The 23,277-nt window shown below is 44.8% G+C and overlaps 1 protein-coding gene across 1 annotated transcript in view; it reads right to left on the bottom strand.

The window, feature by feature from the left end:
- Positions 1-23,277, bottom strand: part of LOC146789559 (patched domain-containing protein 3-like) — a 262,735-nt gene that overhangs the window by 136,957 nt on the left and 102,501 nt on the right. Inside the window, exon 2 of the mRNA XM_085631129.1 lies at positions 10,782-10,903. Within this exon, the coding sequence (XP_085487255.1) occupies positions 10,782-10,903 (122 nt within the window). The remainder of the gene's footprint in view (positions 1-10,781; positions 10,904-23,277) is intronic.

Genomic DNA, 23,277 nt, shown 5'->3' with positions numbered 1-23,277 from the left:
CCCTATGGGTGGGGGTGGCAGGGGTGATGGGCGACAGGTCCCCTACGGCTGGGGGTGGCAGAAGTGCTGGGGAACATAAGCCCTATGGGTGGGGGTGGTAGTGGTGCTGGGTAACATAAGCCCTATCGGTGGGGGTGGCCGGGGTCATGGGCAACAGGTCCCCTATGGCTGGGGGTGGCAGGAGTGCTGGGGAACAGAAGTCCTATGGGTGGGGGTGGTAATGGAGCTGGCATACAACCCCTATGGTGGCCTGTTGTTTGTGGCCATGATGTGGATCCCCTGTGTGTGTGTGCCATTTTGCGGGTACGTGTCGTTTGTTTGTGTGGTAGGTGTCTGACTTACCGCCTGCGCTGTCGGCGTCGGTTCCTGATCCGGTCATAGATGTAGAGTACTGGTATGACCTGCGCAATGGGATTCATGATGTGTTTGTGTCGTACACGCTGCTTGTTGCTCCGTCTCGTACCCGCTGCAAGTCCGTGGATTGAGTTGTGACGCAAATCGTAGCTGATATGCTTGTTTTCCGGATGCTGTGACGTGCTGTACGTGGCGACCCGTCCAGCGCGTAGGAAGTACGCATCGTACTTGTCAGGCCGGAAACTGCTATGGATACTGCTTCCGGGGGATTCAGTTCAGCGTTAGGAGTTACGGCTCGGACGGAGAATGGAGCTTGACTCACAGCCTACGTGTCGGTCGTGTTTTTGGCAGTTATGCGCATCGTACTTCCTCTGCAGGACGGACCGGCTACGGGTACGTGTCGGTCGCACGGTAAGGCTACGGACAGCTCATGGGAGCTGTCTGACCCGGTATCGGAATCGACCCCTCTATATAAATAATTTAAACACCTCCCTTAGCACTGCCACTTTAGACATCCCACGTAGAGGAGACAGGGTTATTCCTGCTCTCCTATACGCTGACGATGCAATACTTTTGGCCTGCACTGCAGTTGGCCTGCAGAGACTTTTGGATTCATTTGGGTCCTTTATGCAATACCTGGACCTTATTGTTAATAAAACCAAATCGCACACGATGACAATGGGGCAGAAGCCAAACAAAACCAAATGTTTTGATTGTGAAGGGTTTGAGTTGTCAAGGGTTTCCTCTTTTTCCTATTTGGGAGTTTTATTCGATGAGAGTGGCTCCTGGACTCCCCAGTTAAGGGCGAAAAAAACTTGCAATGTCTAGGTCCATAGCTGCTATACAAGGTTTTGCATCCCGACTAGGAGCAAAGCCCCTTGAAGCTTTGATCAAAATTTATAGATCTGAAAGTATTGATATAGGTATGGGTCTGCGATTTGGGGATACAAACCTGTAGTAGAACTTCAACAAGTTGAAAATAAATGTATGAGATATCTCCTGGCGGTTCCCCAATCTACTGAAAAACAAAGGAGGGACCCTGAATCTAAGAAATAACTACAATTGGGGAACAACCCGCCAGGGCGAGAACAAGAGGAAAAAACATGAAAAAGGGGGTGTTCCCTTAAATGACAAGGAAAAAAATTTAACTATCAAAAACAGTATACCCACACCACAACAAGAATAAATTTATTCAAAACAGTTTTTAATTTTCATTTTTATATATATATATATATAGATATCAACATGATTTTTTATAATAAATAGAGTAATTCCATTTGAACAATACAAAACATTTAGGAAGAATATACATAATCAAAAACATGCAAAAACAGTCTGAAACCTAGGACACGCAGTGACACTTCCAAAAAAGACACCAATTAGATCCACTCATACATCCAAACATCCCTTTTATACAGTCAAATTCATACACAAACATTCACGTCCATATCACTATACATAAGGACAAGAAAAGCGCTTTTCTTGTCCTTATGTATAGTGATATGGACGTGAATGTTATCCAACCTGAAGGAACATTTTGTAAAGGGCACTGACAGAAGCCAATCAAAAGTTGGAGGTGGGGTCTAAGTCCATAGACTGAATACAGCATGGCTTGTAGGCAGCGCATGCGTGCTGCGTCGCTGCGACCTAAAAATTATAGTGTTGCCCAGTCTGTTATACTGTTTCACTTCACTCCCAATTAGGGTCCACAGAGAAAAATTTAGAGACATTGCTTTAATTCTATTGGACTTGATAAAGTGAGGAAATAGACACAGGGTGGCACTAATTAAGTTACAACTTTGGCCTCATGAGGGGGCCAAAGATTCCCAGATTATGAGCTGCATTATCTAGCAGCCCAGCTTGATAAACAATGGCAGATGGTGGACGAAACTCTGAAACAGCTATCTAGACAGTACCTCTGCTTGACATTTTACTGAAACCCAGACAGGATAACAAAGAGGAAATTATTCCAATGAATGTGTCTAGATACTGCTTGTTGTGTAGTTTATTAAAAAGTCATAAATGGGTACACTATGCACCAGCTCTCCCTATGGGGCTCCTGAGAATACATCAGCGACAGAGAGAATGGAGAGGTCTAGCAACCTGTATAGACAGGGGGTTTCGAAATGATAGGAGCTCTTTATAGTGAAGGCATAGTTATGGATTTTATTGGCCTCCAAGAGGAATTTGATCTCCCTAATGGGTATGTCTTACAACATGGAGCCTTCTCATGCACAATTAGCAGAGTATGAAAGTTTGGCCCCAATGAACACATTACACACAAACCAGTAGTTTATGTATGCTCCACTTCAAGCTAACACAATGTGGTGACCTTGATGTTCCAGCACTACTACACCATTCCAAGCTCCCCATCACTGTACTAAGGGAAAACATGGAAAGAGATCTCAGAAGGGAACTGGAAGGTAACATTGCAAAGTGCCCACAGGGTCACTAGATATGCAAGATATAGATTCATCCTCTTTTACCAACTTCATATAGCCAATGTCTGACCAGTTGTTCTTTAATATCGTGTGTGCAATAAATCATACAGTACAGCAAATAGTGCCTTTGTCATCAACATTAACCTGCTTAACTTGGCAGGTTCAACTGACAGAGTATTGTAAATGTGCATAATTATATATTCATAATGCTGGTGGGAACTAACATCTATGAAACTGGCCACCAGCCCAGATCCTTCTCTCCTCCTCCGCAGTCCTTACTAAACTCCTAAGAGAATAAATAAGATATATACACTTGCCCAGTCTCACACTAAATTCCAGTTTGAGGCAGACCTTGTACCTCCAACAATCCCAGAGTCAGATGTCTAGTAGAATAAAGGAGGGTTCATCAGCAACCAGACAGTAGATACACAGGAATCATTTTGGCATTCGACATTCGCTTTTTGAGGTGTGCCCCAACTTTGATATGTAAAAACCAATCTGTTTTTGACCCTCCAGCAGAATTGGACAATATGATGTCAACATGCGGTTCACTGTGATTGGGGCTGGTCTGTCCGGGGGGGGGGAAACAAGAAGGGTGCATGCCTGGGTGTTAGCTACATCTGCATGTGATGGGGTAGGCCTTTTGTAGTTAATCAAGTTCTGGGACCAAGCCCACAGGCCATCTGGTCAAGGGCACAACATTGCATCCCCACACTCAAGGCCTTTTGTCCCTGTCCTGGGAGCAAGTTCACTCCTCATTCGTGCCTATGCAACTGCAAAATTGTAGCTGGCAGAAGTGGGAGAGTAAAATGCAGGTTTACCTTCCAAGCAATTCAGGCGGGGAAGAGGTAACTTTAAAAAAATATTGTTTCTCCAAAACTTATAATTTTGATTTTACCAATAAATTGGATGTTGAATAACTATGAAAAGGAGTTAGTGAAATATTTTATTAATTAGCATCATTAGATGTAATAATGTAATCCAGTGTATTCCTCTGAAACAGGCAGCCTTGCTACAGTGAAAATAATTTTGGGCCTTTTTCACTGTAGGACTTATGTCACTTTTACATGTCCTACTTTTAAATATCATGCAAACTGCGCTACTTTTAAATATCATGCAAACTGCTGTATGGCCTTATTAGGAGTGACTTATTATTTATTGAATGGAAGGCCTGTCAAAAAGGTTTTTTTGACATGCTGAATTTGTAGTTTAAAACTGCACAGCCAGTCTAAAATGGTAGGCCTGGAGACATACTATACAGTGCCACTGCAGTGAATGGCACAATGAGCACTAGAGTCCACTGGTAGCATTTAATTTTCAGGCCCTCAGTATATGTGGTACCATATACTAAGGCCTTATCGACAAATAGAAATAGCCGATCAGGTGTATACCAATTTTACCATGTAGAAATGAATGGAACAAGTCCTTTACCACTGGTTAGCAGGGCTAAAATGCACAGAGATCTATAGGCAGCAAAAACAGGGTTCAGCAAAAGGTCGAACAGATCTGGGGTGACCCTGCAGAAAGCACAAATCACCAATACACAACAACAGGAGGTCGTATCTTGGACAAATCATTATGAACTGGTAATTGTGTACAGGCAGAGAATTTCACGATTCTAATAGGGAAATAACTAAATGAGTAGGAGCTGAAGGGTCCCTTCTGTATCAGGAAGAAAGCAAGGAAAACTGAACCCCAACCAGGTCAGAGCTTTCGAACAAATAAGGTCCTCCTGTGTAGCACTTCAGGCTGAATTTTGAACTTTGCTCTTTCTTAGAGAGTACCTTACACCCACCCCTACAGACCAGATGCATGCTATATATACGTTGCATTGAAGGTGTATTAGAGACTCCATGACCCTCGTTTGTCCCCTTAGTTATTGTTTTATTGTTAGTCTTATTACTAATGAGCGGGATGTGAGACGATGCATCTCTGACCAAAAAGCAGACTCTGATCATTAATGTCATACACTGTAGTACTGCACACTGTATTATGCTGATTTCATCTTGTATATTGTTGATTGGCTGATTGATGTAATGTTAATTAATGAAAAACAATAGAGCTGTTAAAAAAAACTGAGGCTGTGGTGAAGATCTGCAATCGATCATCAGCATACACCTTGTCTCTTGCGTTTACAGTGCCACAGTTTGTAACAACTCTGATTCTTCCTGGTGAGAGGTGGCTTGTGTGTTTGTGGGATGCCAGTGCAAGAAAGAAGGGTGAGCAGTGTGGCTGTATGAGCCAATGTTAAATAGTGGAGTGGTTTGTGAGTGCAAATTGAGAATATGTATGTATGTATGGAATGAGTGCGAGCATTGGGTTTTGTGAATTCAGGATAGGTCTGACTAAGTATCGGGTAAAAGGTGCACCTGTGTCATTGCAGATTCAGATATGCGCCTGTCTGAGTGCAATAGTGTTAGTGCAGGGTGTAGGTGTACATATGTGCTTGTGTGTCTACCTATTGTGGTGTGTGCATATGTTACTGTACAGTGAGAAATGTGCCTGTGTCAGTGCAGAGGGATGTACCTATGTTGTGAGTGCTTAGTGAGGCTAGACCTATTGTACAGGGCAAGGGGTACGCAAGTATGAATGCAGACTGAGCATTGTGTTTTGTGACCTCTGGCTAAGTTTTCTGACTGGAGGCCATTGATTGACTGGGCCAGGGGATGGTTACTGATTTAAACTTAGCCTCCCCTGGGTCTATCAGGAGCAATGATGCTGGAAAATTGACAATGGGTAAAGCTACAATTACACATTCCCAAATTGTTAAAACCCCAGATGAGCATCAGGGCCCTGTATCTCATTTGTGTGCCAACCAACCTGGATCATTAGCTCCTCTAGAGGCCCCTCCCCTCCCGGTATTCCATATGACAATGATAGACAGCGATAAGCGCGCTGTTTGTCATATTTGTCTCTTGGAATATTGCTGGTATTCGCCCTAAGTTAGTCAACCCGCTTTGGCAAGCTTTTATTTCCCAATCAGATATCCTGTGTCTACAGGAAACTTGGACCCAGGAAGCGATTCACATAAATGGGTATCGGACATTTCACACCCCAGCCATGGATTCATTAAGTGGGAGTGCAAAAGGTGGGATATGTACTTATATGTCTAGTAACCTAAATGTGAAGGAGGTAACACTATTAGTTAGCGACCCTTATTTTCAAGTGGTCGCAATAGATATTGATGCAAGGTATTGCCTTGTTCTGACCAATTTTTATAATAATATTCCCTCTGACAAAGTTAGTCTCGTCTTAAAAGATCTGGGCAAACGATTAAAAAATGTAGGTATGAATAAGGCAAAAGAAACAATCTTGTTGTTGGTTGGAGATTGTAATTGTGCACTGTGTCCTAACTTTGATGATAATATTTGTGGGTTGCAGGAGGATGGGGCCCCCATCTCTCACTTTAAACATTCTGTAGTGGGAGATTTGTATAATGACTTAATTTTCAGTCTCGATCTAGGCTTTGTTAATGAATTGTATACCACCCCCCCCCCCACCGCCTATGCCCTGGACTTTTAGTGGGCGCGGACTTTGTTCCACAATAGATTTTTCCCTAATCTCAAGTAACCACGCTAATTTTATTCAATCATTTAGAGTCTCAGGGATTGCACTGAGTGATCACTTCCCCCTTTGTACGGCGATTACACTTCCTTCAAATAGAATCACTAGGCCGTTAGGTAGTGACAGGTTACTGGAGAATGTTGCTCTGGGTAGTCTTAACGGTTATTCGGTACGCTGGTCAATGGTTGACCAGACCGCCACAGTTAAGTATGAGATTGGTAAATGCAAGGATGCTATCGAGAGGTGTCTGAGTGAAATTGCTAGCCCAGATAGTATTTTAAACTCTTTTAAGGAGATTTCTAGTACAATCCAGGCATCTCTCCTTAGAAAGAAAAGGGGCTCTAGGAAGTCTAATGGTTGGTTTGACTCCAGGTGTACACAATCATATTCTATCATGAAAAAAGTGTTGCACACGATACCGAGAAATCAAAATGATATAAGACACGCTAGAGGGGAATATAGGAAAGCTATTAGGGATAGGAAAGCTACACTGAAGAGAGATGCTTGGGAAGCCTTACACGAAGCCTCATTGCTAGGTGATGGTCAGGCCTTTTGGAAGGCGATCAAGGCGCCTTTCCTCATAAGTGATCCTGGCCCTTCCATTGAAGTCTCCATTACTGGCGACCAATGGATTTGCCATTTTTCAGCAGTTTATAAAGGTGAGGGAAATCCGGATATCTTGTATAATAATGAATATGAGAAACAGCAGTTAATCTCTTTTCCTGCGGTTGTGAATCTAGATTTCACTCTGGATGAAATAGAGCGGGCTCTCTCTTCTAGCCAGGGAGGCAAAGCTCCTGGCCCCGATGGGGTTCCAATTGACTTTTTCAAGTCAAATTTATCTTTGTGGGGCCCCATCATTCTTCAGGTGTTGTCTGCAAGTTGTAACTCGGCTTTCTTACCCACCTGGGTTGAATCAACCATCGTGCCTATTTTTAAGAAGGGGACAGGCAAGATCCAGGTTGTTATAGGCCTATCTCTTTGTTGGATGCTATAACTAAAGTTGTGGGCCTGGTTATTTTGGAACGTCTTCAGGACTGGGCGGAGGCAAACTCTGTCCTGTCAGACCTCCAATACGGTTTCCGTGCAGTCTTGGGCACTGTTGAACAGGGTCTTAATCTGTCATTACTGATTGGGAAATACACAAGGGCAAAAAATAAAAAGGGGAATCTGTTTTTAGTATTTGTGGATTTGTTGAGTATTTGTGGATCTAACAGCCGCTTTCGACTGTGTGATCCACAGTAAACTCTGGGCCATTTTAGAAAATTTGGGGGTAGAAGATAGGATGATTTATTATCTTAAAAGATTTTACAATGAAGCTATGCCCGAGTCCGTTGTGGGGTAAAACGTGCTTTTTCGATAAATAGTGGTGTTAGGCAGGGTTGTGTTTTGGCCCCTTTCCTTTTTAATCTTTATATTAATGGTTTGGAAGGGGCCCTACTTGAAAATAACAACGACTGTCCTCTTGTGGCTGGGAGACCCATCCCAGCACTCTTATACGCAGATGATGCAGTTCTGATGTCCCGAACGCAGGTGGGCCTTCAGAGGCTGCTGGACAGCTTTACGAATTTTATGAAGAATTTTGGCTTGAGAGGAAACACGTCTAAAACATACTCTATGCACTGTGGGCGTAGGATAAAGAAATTTAATACAATGTTTGTTGCAGGACAAAAGATCGAGGCTACTGCCAAATTCTCTTATCTGGGGATTCTTTTCACGCACTGTGACACATGGGCGCAAGCGATTGACGCCAAGAAACTGTCTTTCCTTAGAGCCACCACTGCCCTTATTAACTTCGCTAAAAGATTGGGTAAAAGACCACCGGTGGAACTTATAAAAATATATAAGGCCAAGTGTGTCTCATTAGCCACCTATGGAGGAGGGCTCTGCGGGCTTGCAGATGTGAACAAAATTCAGCATGTTGAGAACTCATTTCTCAAATACCTTCTATCAGTCCCAAGTGGTACTTCTTCTACCGTATGTCACGCAGAACTGGGGCTTACCTTTATCTCTGATTTAATTAGGCTAGAGCCTATCCTTTTATGGCATAGGCTCTGGATTAAGGAAGAGGCAAAATTGAATCGGGAGATTATTTTAGATATTTGTAAACTGGATGGGTTTTTGAACATCCCCTGCATTGCGTACGTACGTAACTTCTTAAATGACCTCGGTCGTTTGGAGAATTTTAATAATCCGAGTTCACTTGGGATTATATCAAGGAAGGACTTGAGAAGAGAAGTGCTACTGCTTTTGGAAAGCCACAGAATGACAAATGATTCATTAAAACTGACTCTCCTCCAAAATCAGATGATTTTAACCACATTTAAAACCCAACCCTATCTAAACTTTGTACCTGGTGTATACAATAGATTCATTTTAACAAGATTTAGACTGGGGTTTTTTCACAGATTAGTGTCATTACCAAAGATGAATGATTGGTCGAGAAACCTTCAGCCTTGCCTATGTGATAATAATTCCTCCCAATCAACGATTCATGTTTTATTATTCTGTAAATTGTATACCCACTTAAGAAAACTGTACATAGTGCCCGTTTTAAAAATGTTTGGTCTCCGCCAATGTCGACCAGCCTTTCAGGCTCTGCAATATCTTGACAATGAGCGTAGTGTTTTTAGAATCGTGATCTTTTTAAAACAAGTTTTTATTTATCGGAAGCTTATGCATGTTTAATTGATTTTTAGCCTCATATTTATGTCCCTTTATATGTACTGAAGACTGTGTTATTATAATTATGAAATTTCTATTGTTTTAACTAATTAATTCTCATCTACTGTACATATTTCTTTCTTATGTGCTTTTATGATCGAATAACATATCAATCGAATAAAGCTTCTGTGACTCTGATTGACTATAGGGTGAATGTTTTGCCTGTGTCAAGAGCAACAGTGTGAGTGTAGGGTGTGACTGTGAATGCAGAGTGAGGAGTATGCCTATGTGTTTACAGAGTGAGACTACATTTGTTGGCTTTACCAATGCTTGTCTGAACACAATGTTACAGTATTATGTTCTCAGACAGAATGGTTAGCTCTGTTTAAAACAGGTTAAAGTTTTGCAAAGGAAATCATTTAGATAAGAAAACAATGTAACGATGCACTGAAGTATAGTGGTACAGTGAACATATGAAATTCCTGGTGAGGAACCTAACCACGGAATTTAGAAAGAAAAGTGCATGGGGCAGAGCAAAAGGGAACAGCTCAACAGAGAGATGCTAAAAGAGAACTGGAGAATGTATACAAAGCTCTCTGTGTGCTACAGTAGACTAAATTAACTTGTTTCCTAATGGTACTCAGATGGCAAGCCCATTTTAAGCGAAGGGTGGACATGCCATATCTCCTTGGAAGTCCCCCACTCCAAGGAAGAGACCACCGGTGAGATAGACAACAGACCATCGAAAATGTGGAGCTCTGTTCTATGTAATTGTAGTTTTTGAGGAATTCCTGCAACCAAATTTTCTATTGGGGTATTTTCTTGCTTTTGTTATGGGTTCTGCAGCCATCAGGAGACAAGGACGTGGTTTTCTAGAAGAGAGAGTGTATAATAGGTACAAAAAGCCATTTGTGCACATAAATGTAACTTACAAATGTAATCAACCTACAAGTCAAGGTGCTCACAAAAAGTGACCTATACTTTTAAATCCATCTCCTCCTGCACAATATTACATCTCAATGAAAGCGGGTGTTTCAAGGAGGAAAAATTGGCACAGTACACAAACTTGATAGTTTGTGCTTATATTGATAAACGTTTCTCCAACCCATTCCTCTAGATAAGTGCAGGGGTAAATTATTTTGCTGGGCGGGCAGGGAGGTAATAGCCACATTGTTGAAGGAGGTGGAAAGGAAATCATTTTTCAAGTGTATAACAAGAACAGGAAGAAAAAACATGCCATTGCACAAATGCGATAAGATTTCCCCATGCACAAGTATGCATTTTGTACAGTTGCACAGGCAGAAGAGCCTCCAAATAGTCACAATTTTTGACTCTCAAATGTTTTTCCAGGAATATCTATAGAAATCTGGACTGCAGCAGAAACCCTGGTGCCCTCCTGAAGGCCAATGTGAATTAAAAAAAACTCCTCACCACTCGATAGTGTACCCCTAGGGCTGCAGATATGCAATAGACTATTGTAAATTGGTCCCTGTGTTTCCAGGAGCCTGATCAGATCTCCATAATGAGTCCCTACATAACCCATCCTGCGAAAGTGAACGTCTTTCCATTGGGCAGACTTCATTGTACACACGTCTCACTTTATCATTTGCCTGGAGTTCCAGCAACAGAATGGAGTAACTTTATCCATTTCATATATTCTACAAAAGTACAAAATAAAAATAAATGACAAGGTTTTGCTCAATGTTTTTCTTAACGAAATGTTGTTAAATAGCAGTGGTTTTGATGAAGAAAACTTACCTTAAACAAGACAGTACTGAAAACAATGTGGTCAGAATGTAGGAGGTGCTAAGTAAAGGAGCCATATGCTCGACATGTCCTTCAATCTCTCGTTGGTGGGATATCGATGTAAAATAGGAAACCTGTGACAAAAGAACTGTGTTAAAATGACTTGTTATTTCCAACCTTCTGGTGAAACAGTCGATTTGTGGTTTGAGCTTCACAACTGTGTTTAGTGTAATAATGAAGATATGCAAAAAAACACCCTGCAGATTAACATTAAATCCATTCTTATGCAAAACATGCAACAACTGATTACACAGAACCCATGATTAGGCTTCTCCAACAAGTAGCTCGCCAGCGACTGGTAGCTCCCCACCTACCTATAAGTAGCTCTCCTGTGTGGAGCCCAGTCTACCAAATTATACGTTTTTGCTTGCTTGAGTTAATATATACATATCAAAAATTAAAAATATGTTTTGAAAACGAAAATGTGTGTATTTTCAGATCTCATAATCTCTGTATAAAAACGGTTAGTTTTCCAAAATATATTTAAAGCTGAGAATAGAGCGATAAATAATAGAGTATAGGGTACCGGGGCCCGGCTAGAGCTCCTAAGGCCTCCCCTGGACCGCAACTTTATTACTATTATTATTATCTTGGCATCAGGGTCATTGCAGCAATAACTGCTATTCATTGTCAATATCGATGCATTCCACATTGGCAAAAAATGCTTACATCACAGTTGCCAACCATGCCTGGTGAACTAAGGAGTTCACTCATGGTCATCTTGTATATGGTGGCCACTAATGGAATCTTGTTTGTTGCGGTCACTAGTAAAACACAAATAATAATAGTAGCTCATGATGGTTTTCATTGAAAGAAGTATCTCTTGCTGCAGAAAAGGTTGGAGACCCCTCTTCGATGGCATTCATATGATTTTGTAGTGAAACATTTGCTGGGAATTCTAAAATTATTTTTCAGTGTATTAGCTATAGGCTTGATTAATCCGATGTGTACTGTTTTGTTTCACTATAGCAGCTCTTTGGGCAGTCTCACATGCATTATTTGCCAAAAACTGTTAAGATAGGTATCATCTAGGCCTAGAGAAAGATTGCATGAAGCACTAGCCCACGATTTGCACTAGAAATCTTGGGTGATATCATTATCAGAGCAGAGCTGAGTGCCATTTAAAAAAAATAATGCGTAAACATTTAGGGCATGATTACGATGTCGGTTGGAGGTGCCTCTGACCGACACCGTTTCGGTGGAGGAACTGCGCCAACCATAGGTCGGCAGTTCCGCACACCCAATTACAATCTGACCGCACATAGTGCAGTTGGAAACTTCCATTTCTTCGTGAGAGCGGCGGGCAGAAACCACCTGCAGCACAAGCTCCCACTGAGAAATATGGGTTTGTGAACATCCCTGCACCGTGTGGCAGGCACCTTCCGGTAACCCCCAGATGCAGAGGGCCAGGGGGAAAGGGGACACAGCTAGGGGACCCCAATGTTGCTTTCCGACAGCCTTTCCATGTCGGAAAGGCCGACATGGAAAGGCTGTGAGAAACCAACATCATAATCCTGATGGCGGAAACGCCGTCCTTAAAGGATTATGAGAAGTTTCCAATGGTCGACCCCACCGACTGCTGCCTCCAACCGCACACATCTTAATGCGTCGGTCGGACCGCAGCAGTAGATACGGTTTGGACCGCAACCAACAAGCCGTTGGATGCAGTCCAAACTGCACCGTAATTAGGCCCTTAATAGAGACTTTCTCACAGTTGGTGCATTATTAAAAAAACATAGCTCAGAAACAGACAGCAACAGTTGCCATTTTCTTTTCCTGAACTTTTCTGTCTGGAAGTTATACACTAAATCAGAGAAAGTTTGTGTTAAATGTATGTGCCTTTGACAGGGCGAACGCATAAAAATAGGCTATCATCTATTCATTGTGTCAGGACCACTGTTCATGATACGGCTGCTGGTCCCTTTATGTGACCTTTGCACTTTGGTGCAAGATCAGCGAGATTGCATACAGCCAAAAACTCCCTTTTCATCAAAAATTAGAAAACAAGTAGGGTCACCAGCCGTCCCTTTTTTCCACAGGCTGTCCTGAATTTGTGGGCCTTGTCCATGAAGACGTGAGTGGTCTGTTACAGATGCCTTTTGCCCCAAATTTTACACCAGCCTCCAGCCCGAGGATGGGCTTGGCAAAAGGGGGGCCAGCAAGTCCACAACACTCATTGAGCTGAAAGGACTTTAGCAAGGGCACACGTTCTAAAGGAAGATGTAGGGGGACTAACCAAGCTAAGCAATATGAAAGTGACATCCTGGTATGTGACATCACAGTGTACGATGTCACAGCGCTTGACATCAAACATGGTATCACAGGACGTGGCATAACAACCCATATCCTCACATGAAGTGACATTGCAAGACGTGATATCAGATATTAAAGCTTCACACATATGTATAGCAGGTCTATCATGAGTACATTTAAGCACTTTACAAAATGTAACAACTGAGGTTTGGTGTCAGGGTTGGGCAAATAAAATAACGCAAAATCTGGGCCCCAATTTATACATTTTGGGGCAGATTTATGAGGCCCGTTGCGCCATCGGAACGTCCCTTTTTGTGACGTTCCGTGGCGCAGAAGCCTGCGTGATATTTATCAGGCAGCACTGAGCCACTTTTTTTGGCTTAATGCTGCCTCATAAATATCAGTCCCTTTAACGCAGTGTTCTGCGTTAAAGGGGCGTGCAATGGGTGTTGCTGGGGGCGTTCCCAGCAACATCCACGGCCTTTTGACACTGCCCCAGATTTACGAGAAATCGTAAATCTGAGGCAGTGCCAAAAGCTTCCGCCTCCCCAGGGGAGGCGTAAGGGAGGCGCAACGGGGAGAAATATCTTTATTTCTCCTCGTTTTTCCTTTTTCTATGTGTGCTGCATTCTGCAGCACCCATACAAAGAGGAAAAACCTCTTGTGATTATTTTTGTACAGAAAGGTTTCCCTTCCTGTACAAAAATATTCATCTCCGCAACGCAGGCACCCTTGCACCATGGTGCAGAGGTGCCTGCGTTGGCGCAGGCAGCCCATTGTGCGCCGGCACAGGGGAAAAGGACATGAATGCGCCGCATTTTATAGATACGGCGCAACCCTGCCCTTTTCTTTTGCCGCAGGGAAGCGCAGCAGGAAGGCCTGCTGCGCTTCCCTACGGCAAAACCTCATAAATCTGCCCCTTTGTTTTTAACTCTGACACAAAGGAATAGGCAACACAGAGAAAAGTGGCAGTAGATCAGTTCTGCTTAATTATCTGCAAAGTCTTAATTTTAAAATATTTGATGGGGTTAGGGCACTTGTTGCAGCGATCTTTGTATGCCCAGTATCTCTCAGGGAATAATAATAATGGTAAGATATCTCTGGAGTTTAACATATTTGCTAGAGAGATCTGTATTTTTTCCAGTCCCAGATTTTAATCAAAGTAGGATAGAGGTTATTGTATCTCCTGCAAAGCACATCGTGTAACATGCAGATGACAGATTTTTATGTCATGTAGAGAGGTAAATGGGTTACTGCTTTTAACACATAAATCCTTTTGTTACTTGCAGTTCATAAATTGTAATCCTACTATAGATCTGTGAGCTTTGAAGGACATGTGACTCATACACCTTATAACCCTCACTCTCTTATGTAACACTTCTTGTATATTGATTAACACTTACATGATTTAATGTCAATGCATTGTGTGTATGTCTTATGTAAAGTGCTCTGACACACCGCATTAGAAACAGTATCGCCATAAAAGATATAAAAGAAAATATGGGTATTTAAATTGTTAATACTGAGACATCTGACACTCTTACAGTGCATGCAGATCTCCCATACTTATGCAGGGACTGAACAAAGTCAAAAGCATTCCTCTCTTAAGTACCTGTGAAGTGATAACAATCTGTGTGCCTTTGTTTACCCTCCTTTGCACTTGCCTCTAAGTGTGAGGCTCCAGACCTCGCACAGCCAGGATACAGGAACACAGGAGGCCCGATGGCCCCTTAATTTGGCCTTAATGTTTGGCCCATCTCAAGGTGAAAATAAAGAAGCCCCCTTCCTGCCTGCACGTTTCTGCTTGAAATTAAAGCAGAAACTGTGTTGGCGCTGCTGAAGTAGAGATGGAATCTCAAAGACAGCCTCATTCAAAGTATTTTGTGGATCATCCGCTTAAGTGACGGGAACTGTGATCCTGAGTGCACTAGGGACGAGGCAAGAGATGTGGTTAAAAAAGAACAAAATATTCTACAACTATTTTGTTGGTACTTTACCTTCAGGTAGATATATATAAATTGGAACATACACAGTCTAGGAAATTGGATTGGTGGTTGAGTGGAATGAAACCCTAATCAAGTAAAAGCCACAATCCCTGTCACAGTGAAACACCAGCAAACCCTCAAACTATCTTGTGTTTAACCCCCTGGTAGGTTGGCACAAAGCAGTCTTGCTTAACTTAGAAGCAATATGTAAAGTATTTGTTCAACCAACACACCATAATAAAGTGTCAACACAAGACAAAAATAATCCCACGCTAATTTAGAAAAATAAAGTAAAATTTAATAAATAATTTAAGACCCAACCATCATATATCCTATTAGTAGAACCGGGGTTAGGAAAACAAGCTCTTGGAGGCAAAAAGCACCAACCGTGGTTATCCGGTCGCGGTGGACCAAGTCCAAGTTACACGTTAAGGCCAATCACGAGGAGGGCGGGCTGGATACAAGACTGAGTTTAGTCAGCTGACAAATTATTGTGTGGCATGGACGTCGAGATGCAGAGTGCTTGCATTGAGCTTTGCGGGCCTGCGTCGAGATGTCACTGACAAGGAGCTGCAGTGCAAGATCTTGTGTAAAGATGAGTCGTGTAGAAGCGAAGTCAATGAAGCTGTTGATGGGAACCTGTAAGGAGGTCTGGTGTTGAGACGAGACAAGTCTTGTCATAGTTGGGGAAGCCGCTGGGGCTGCAAGGGGTTAACCTGCGATGCATCGGCACAGAGGATGAGATGTTTCGTTGTTGAAGAAGCTGCTGGCCTGTAAGTAATTGTGCTGCGATGCATGAGCATTGAGAGCGAGATGCATCACGCTGGGCCAGTGCTGGTTTTGAGCTGTGTTGCACTGCATCAGGCTGCATGGAGTTGCATCAGTGTCGGGGATCCTGTTATGTCCCTGCAACTCAGAACAGAAGGGCAGCTAACTGACCCTTGGAGACACTTTAAAGTCTCTGGGTCAGGGCAGGCAGGCTGGCCACAGCAGGGCAGTCCACAGCAGCAGAAGTGTCTTTCAGCAGCAGAGCAGGCCTTTGGGTTACAAAACACTTCCTGGCAGCAGGGCAGACTTCATAGCTGGGCAGTCCTTCTTCCTGGCAGAGTCCATAAGTCCAGAAATGGTCTGAAGAGTGGGTATGAAGGTTACATTTGTACACATTGAGCCCACTTTGGAGTGGGAGAAGCTTCTGAGGTTTCACCGCACAGAGGTGTGTGGAATTTACTGCCTCCATGCCCTGGTACCAGTCTTCTGGAGGTACAACAGGCTAGCATGAAGTCCTTATTGTTAGGTCAGGGCCCAGCCCACTGAAGTGCAAGTGTGGTAGGTGACAGCTTGGCTGCTCTATCAAGTCGGAGATAGCCCATCCTGCCAACACTCAGACCCTCTATTGTGATGGTGTCAGGGAGAAATACTCAAAGACCATCTGTCAACTACACCTAGTCATGTGACCCAGGACCAGACTGCAGGCACCAAATGGTTAGGGCAAGAAAATGGCAACTTTCTAAAAGTCAGAACACAAAACAATGAACCCGACTCCGTACTACCGTACACTCCCACTACTCATGGAGTACCGAACAGTCAACTCTTTTATCTGTCCGAATGGAATTTTTATTAGACCATTCCTGTTTCTTATTAATTTAAAAATTGATCAAAACAATTTTTGGGACAGAAAAAGAAACATAGACTTATCAAATTCACACATGAACTTACACGTATATACAATTCACATTAACATACACTTAAAGACAAAAATGGACTTAGACACTGTGAAAAAATTCTTGGCAACTGATTGCAACATGAAAAAATCAGCAAATGAATTCATACATTAATCTGATGCAAAACACATTTTTAGGAAAATTTACATCATATACAAAATGTTGTAATAAACATGAAAATATCCAGTGTTATAAACACATGTGTTATTCCAACTCCAGCATCAATAGAGTGTCTGAATAGTATATCAATCCTTTATCCAATAATTTCCTTCAAGGCTCGCCGTATTCAGAATTAACTAAATGCCTCCCAAAATAGCAAACGTTGAAGGAAATTATTGGATAAAGAATTGATATACTATTTAGACACTCTTTTGACCCTGGACTTGGAATAACACATGTGGTTCATAACATTGAATATTTCCATGTTTATTACTAAATTTTGTATTTGATGTAAATTTTCCTAAAAATGTGTTTTGCATCAGATTAATGTATGAATTAATTTGCTGATTTTGTCATGTTGCAAGCTGTTGGCAATAATTTTTTCACAGTGTTTAAGTCCATTTTTGTCTTTTAGCTGTTGCATTTCTCTGGAAAATAACACCCTTTGGGGCATATTCACAAGATTCTATCGCCGAGTTAACGGCACTTTATCGCAGCCAAAGTAGCAATAAACTTATTGCCCCAATCACAAGCTGGTGTTAACATCCCACAGCACCAATTTACCCACGATAGCAGGTGCAAAAATCATCGCCACAGATGACCCCCACAACAATCGCTAATGAGATGCAGAGTAGGCGTTCCCGTGCCAAAAGCCACGACAACACCACTCCACAACATTCTCAACGATCAGCCAGATCTGCGGTAAGAACACAAAACAGGCAATAAGGAGCGTTAGCACCAGGAAACTAACACCTGCTCTGACCTGGTGCAAAGTCGGACGACAGCCTGCACCACAAAGGGGCGCCCAGCCCCGGGCCACATCTTAAGATCAACAGATGCACCCGAGCAACTGAACATGCGGCCTGGAGGGCCAAAAGGGTAACAACATCCGCCGCCACCACCCCCAGGACCCCCCTCCTCGGCTCTCCCCCAACCAAAGACATGCCACATCAGCTACACCTAAAGATGTACAAAATAATCCGCATGATGTCGCACATTCACAACTGGTGACATGCATGTGTCATCACAAAAATGAGCATCACACATTCACTTTCAAAGCAACAAATGAAACTTTATTAAAATGAACGCTGAACTGAAATGAAGACACATGGCGGCTCCCCTCGGGACTATCCATAGGCCACAGCCTGCAAGACAAAAATCATGATGAGAAGGCTTGTCCTGCGCACATCAAAGGACAGATAGAGAGCGAAGGAGGGAGAGAGGAAGAGAGGGAGAGAGAGAGAGATAAGAAGAGAGGGGGAGAGAGAGAAAAGAAGAGAGGGGGAGCGAGAGAGAAGAAGAGAGGGAGAGAGAGAGAGAAGAAGAGAGAGGGAGAGAGAGAGAGAGTGCCGCCCTTGCGCAACCAGGCCACACTGCTCACCTGCTGCCATTGGTGTGTCTATGTATTGCAGTTCACCAGGTCACACATCTGAGTTAGACCCGTCATCTGAAACAGAGTCCAGATACATGATTGGCACAGTACACACAATTGCACAAGACAACATCACTTGCCCACCCATGCACACCCAGGCAGAGGTACCCCAGCCCCTCCTGCCGCCCATCGGAGCATGCCCGCCCTTGCACACCCAGGCCTCACTGCTCACCTTACGCCACCGGCATGCAGACAAGAGGTCCCAGCACGTGCCGCTGCAAGCCACAAGCCCGGGGCCCGTGGACATGACACCTTCCACATCATGCAGCCCCACTCCGCAGGTCACCAGGTCTCACGTTTAGTGCTAGGTCTTGATTACTCCATGGCAGAGGACATACCAGTGCACCCGGCCTCATTACAGGCTGCACACCCGCTCAGCCCAATAGGTGCCACTAACTCTGTGATCCCGGAAGCGACGCCACGTAGCAGTAGGCCCACGCTGGCTGCTGGCTCTGGCCTACACTGCGGTCCAGCAGGGCACACAAAACCTGAGCTGTCTGGACCGCCGGGATGGGGCATCATCGCAGGGTGCACACCGGCTCAGCACTTAAGGTGCCCCTACCTTAGTGCACCCAAAGTCACCGTCCCATGGCAGGGTGCCTGTGCCAGCCACAAAGCTTCGGGTGCCACTAACCCTGTGCTTCCCCAGTCACCGTCCCGTGGTGGGGTGCCTGTGCTGGCCGCAAAGCTTCAGGTGCCACTAACCCTGTGCAACCCTAGTCAGCGCCACGGGGTGGTAGGCCCGTGACGCCCGCAAGGCCTCGGGTGCCACTAACCCTGTGCGCAACAACTCATGGGCCCTTTATGATTGAGAACCGTGGAGCGTTCGTCATCCATGCCACCGGCAGAGGGGAATGTGACATCGTCGGCCCCTAATTTTGGCAGAGTCACATGGCCTGTGACGCCTGTGCCGGATGGGTGTGAATTGTGTGAAAACCTGCCCTCAGGGAGTGGCGGTGACATGCTGACTAGACCAGTGACCTGCACACCACCAGCGAGTACGCCTGCAACGGGTAGCAATGAGGGCCCCCTCCCGGAGTGTAAGCGGAGTGGTCTGGCCTGCCGTACGCGGGACCAGCGCAGGGCTTGCAACAATGACTAGTGGGCTCTGGGCGTGGTTCAGTCCATGTCCGGACATTGAAGTGACTGATACGTGTGTCCCTGTTGTAGTGTCCAGGCCACCCGGAACACAATAGGCAATCTCTGACTGGCATCTCACAGGATGAGCATCATTGACACATGGGAAATCACTGTCCCTACATTCATCCACACATTCATACATGAATGATGAAAGACATAACACAGCAGTGCGTTACTGGATGTTTATTGTACATCCAGTGGAGTATTGAAGCTGGAGCGGTACAGGGCCAAGCCAAGCACACCACAAAATATGTGCCCGTGGAGGGCCAGCCAGAGTCCATTCTGGGATGACAAGTACTGCGGAAGAGGAAGGGTACAGTCCATAGTCTGCTTGCCGTGTCATTGGTCATCAAACAGGATATGGCAGTCCATGTCGCTGTCCAAGGTGAGTGCACTGGAGTGTATCGGGGGTTAGTGGAAGGTTAAGGGGCCATGTACGGCACCAAGCGGAAACAGGCCAGGTGGCGGAAATGAATGCTAGTGCCTCCTTCTGAAGTCAAGCTCATCCACGTCCTCGGATGTGTGCCCTGCCCCACCGGTGGGTGTTGCAGCACCGGCTGCGGCACTGTGTGCCACTGACACATCAGGGGCTGGAGGAGGATTGTCGGCCGCACTGTGGGTCTTGGGAGACTTTCGAGGCCATGTGTGCCTCCTGCTGGGTGGTTTGGGTGGTGGGTGGGGTCTCTCCACGATGCAGCTGGGCAGCCCTAATCCTGGAGGTGAGTCGTGGATGATGTCAATGATGTCCAGGAGGGCTTGTGCGTCGATGCTGCGGTTGTCCTCATCATCAGTGAAGAGTGACTGGGACTGCTCTGCAGGGGGTGTTGACGGTAGCTCTGCAATGTGAAAGGGAGATGGTGTATTGCAGCGTGTCCACATGTATGTAGCCGCATGCTACATGTTGACATTCAGCCAGCATGGCATTGTACATTGTGAGTCTATAAATCTGGGCAATGACCGAGAGTCATTAAGGATGTGCACTGTGCTCTGCTTGATTGTGCATGTGTGCGATTGTGGCCATCTCCACCCATCCCCCCAGTAGCTGGTGGTCACTCACCCTGTTGGGGTTGTGTTGTGTCCTGTCGAGCAGTGTCTGGTCCCCCGACTCCGGCCACAGTATTCACACTGATGACTGTTGACACCAGCTCCTCCATGTCATCCAGCATGAGCTGTGGACTGGGCCCCCACCTCCAGTCTGCATTGCTGCCTTCTGGTTGGCTGCGAGTTTCTCCTTGGTCTTTCGCTTGATGTCATTCCATCACCTCTTGACCTCGTACATTGTCCTGTTGTGCTCTCCGATGGCATTCACCTTGTCCACGATATCCCGCCATATTCCATTTTTGGTGCCCAATGACACATTGGAGGTGATGAACAGTTGTTGATGGTGTTCCATCTCCTCCATGATTATGATCCTGTTCTTCTGCGGACTGAACTTCGTCTTCCTCTTCTACTTGTCCTTGCCCTTCCCTGTCCCCGAGGTCCCGGGCTGGTCGCCCGGGGTGCTTGTGGGGTTGCGCTCGTCCTCTGCGCCTGCTCTGGCTGCCTCCATGGTGCTTGGGTGTTGGTCAGTTTGTGTTTGGGTGTTTTTTCTACTTTTATGGTGATTTTTCCCGCCTGCCAGGTGTGTGTTGCAGGCCTGGCGCTGCTTAGCGCTGATTTCCTCATCACGCTTTGGCCCATCGCAGGTTTTTTCGCGTTGGGGTTTGTGTTTTTATCTCCTTCGAGGTGGTTGTATCGCGGGCATTGGCCGCGGTTTCGGCAAACTATCACATGGGGCTGCCTTGTGAATTCCACGTTGACACAGGGATATTTTCCCACGGTAGGCTGCGATGTGCAAAGTTGCGTTTACATTTTTTGGTGATGTTTATCACACGTTCTTGTGAATATATCCCTTTGTTTTCACAAGTAGTGTTAATGATAGCAATGTGGTTATAAAATTTGCATTTGGAATCTGTCCCTGCCCTCTCCCCCACTGGACAGTTAACACTACCTACAAGAAAACAAGCATTGGCAAAATCAGTAGATCTCACCTATGAGAGCTACTGCCTTTGGCAATGATTTTTAATCATGCTGTAAAAGAAAAGAAAAAGTACTATGATGTGGCCTGTTTTTTAATTAAAAAACAAATGGGGAATGATTTGAGGAAATGAGTCAACAGAGAGGGAGTGCAGTAGGGAAGGACACAAGTGAGAGAGGACACACGACAGATAGTTGGTAAGCACATGGCTAACATTGGGTGGGCAGAGGGGTTAGGAGGCAAACAGCCAATGGAGGATCAGTAGGATGGGCTCGGGAAGTAAACCGAAAAATGGAGAATGGGTAAGTAGGGATAGGCCAGAGAGCTTACAAATGAGGGTGGGTGATGGGGCCAAGGTAGCAAGCTGACAATGGAAGATGGGTGGGAGAGGATGGGGCAACAAGTTGACAACGTAGGGCAGTGATGGGGACTTGCCTTGTTAATTTTTTTACCTCTGATTATTGTGCAGCCTCCCTCAGATAATGCAGAATCTTCATTAGATGTAGACATGTGTTCTACAAATTAGTAATTATTATTATGGGGTAGAACAGTGCCAATAGGGTGTGGACAGGAGGGGACGTGGCAGGAAACTGACAATGGAGGATGGGGGTAGAGCATGGAGCAGGAAGCTGACAATTGAGGATGGGTGGGAGGGTCTGGGGAAGCAAGGCAACAATGGAGGATGAGCAGAAAACATTGGGGCAACAAGCTGACAATGGATGGTAGGCTGAGGGGCTGGAGCAGAAATCTGACAACAAAGGGTGAGCAGAAGGGGCAGGTGAAGCAAACTGACAATGGAGGATGTGAAGGAGAGGCTGAAAGAGCACACGGAAAATGAAGGGTAAGTGGGAAGGGAAATGGGAAGCATATGGTCAAAGGAAGGTGGGCGAGAGGGACTGGGAATTTTTGTTTACTGTTTTATTAATGCTTGACTCATCCAGATGTTTCCATAAAATGGACCTTTTGTATTTAATATTCGTCCTGAATTTTGACTCTTTGTCCTGAATATTTACAGACCCTGCCTGTTAGATCTGGGGGTCTCCAGTTGGCAGAGGTAAGTACCTTAGACCAAATAGGGACCCTTGCTTCTAATCAGGGTACAGGGACACACACTATAGATAACCCCTGCTCACCCTCTAGGTAGCTTGACTCGAGCAGACAGGCTTATCCCCAAGGCAATGTGTAAAGTATTTGCAAGTAACAACCACAATGACCCCCCAGTACACCACAAATGCAGACCACACAGGTGAGTATATTAAAAATATAGCTTTATCTAGTTTCAGCAATAAAAATCAACTACCATAGCATTGCACATTAGTTTCCGGTTCTCTTCAGCTTTCTCTGGTTGCTAGGAAAATAAAAAGATAGTCTCTAGTCTCTTGTGGGCATTAGTATTCGAAAATAATAAGTTTGTAGGCTCTCAGTACTTAAAACACGTTTCTCCAGCTATGCCCTGCGCTTATAACCAAAGCGCTCCTCTCAGGCTGCTCTTCTCGTTTGTAATCACAAGATTGCACCATGGGTGGCAGTCCCCGGGCCCCACGCGCTATGCCGGACGTTCGGGGATTGAGATGTGACTTAAAAATGCCCCAACAGTTAACGAGGTTCCCGGCAAGGTTCCTCCTCCCGGCACAGACTCACCAGGATGCGGGCAGGGGCGCCATGACTCGGCGCTTCGGAGCAACTTTTCCGGTGCAGGGTTTCTGCAGCTCTCGAGCGATGGGCCAATCAGGTCGCGACT

This window comes from Triturus cristatus, chromosome 10 (assembly GCF_964204655.1).
Source record: "Triturus cristatus chromosome 10, aTriCri1.1, whole genome shotgun sequence".
Taxonomy (NCBI): domain Eukaryota; kingdom Metazoa; phylum Chordata; class Amphibia; order Caudata; family Salamandridae; genus Triturus; species Triturus cristatus.
The sequence above is the reverse complement of the archived record's forward strand: the minus strand, read 5'-3'. Positions and strand labels throughout refer to the sequence as shown.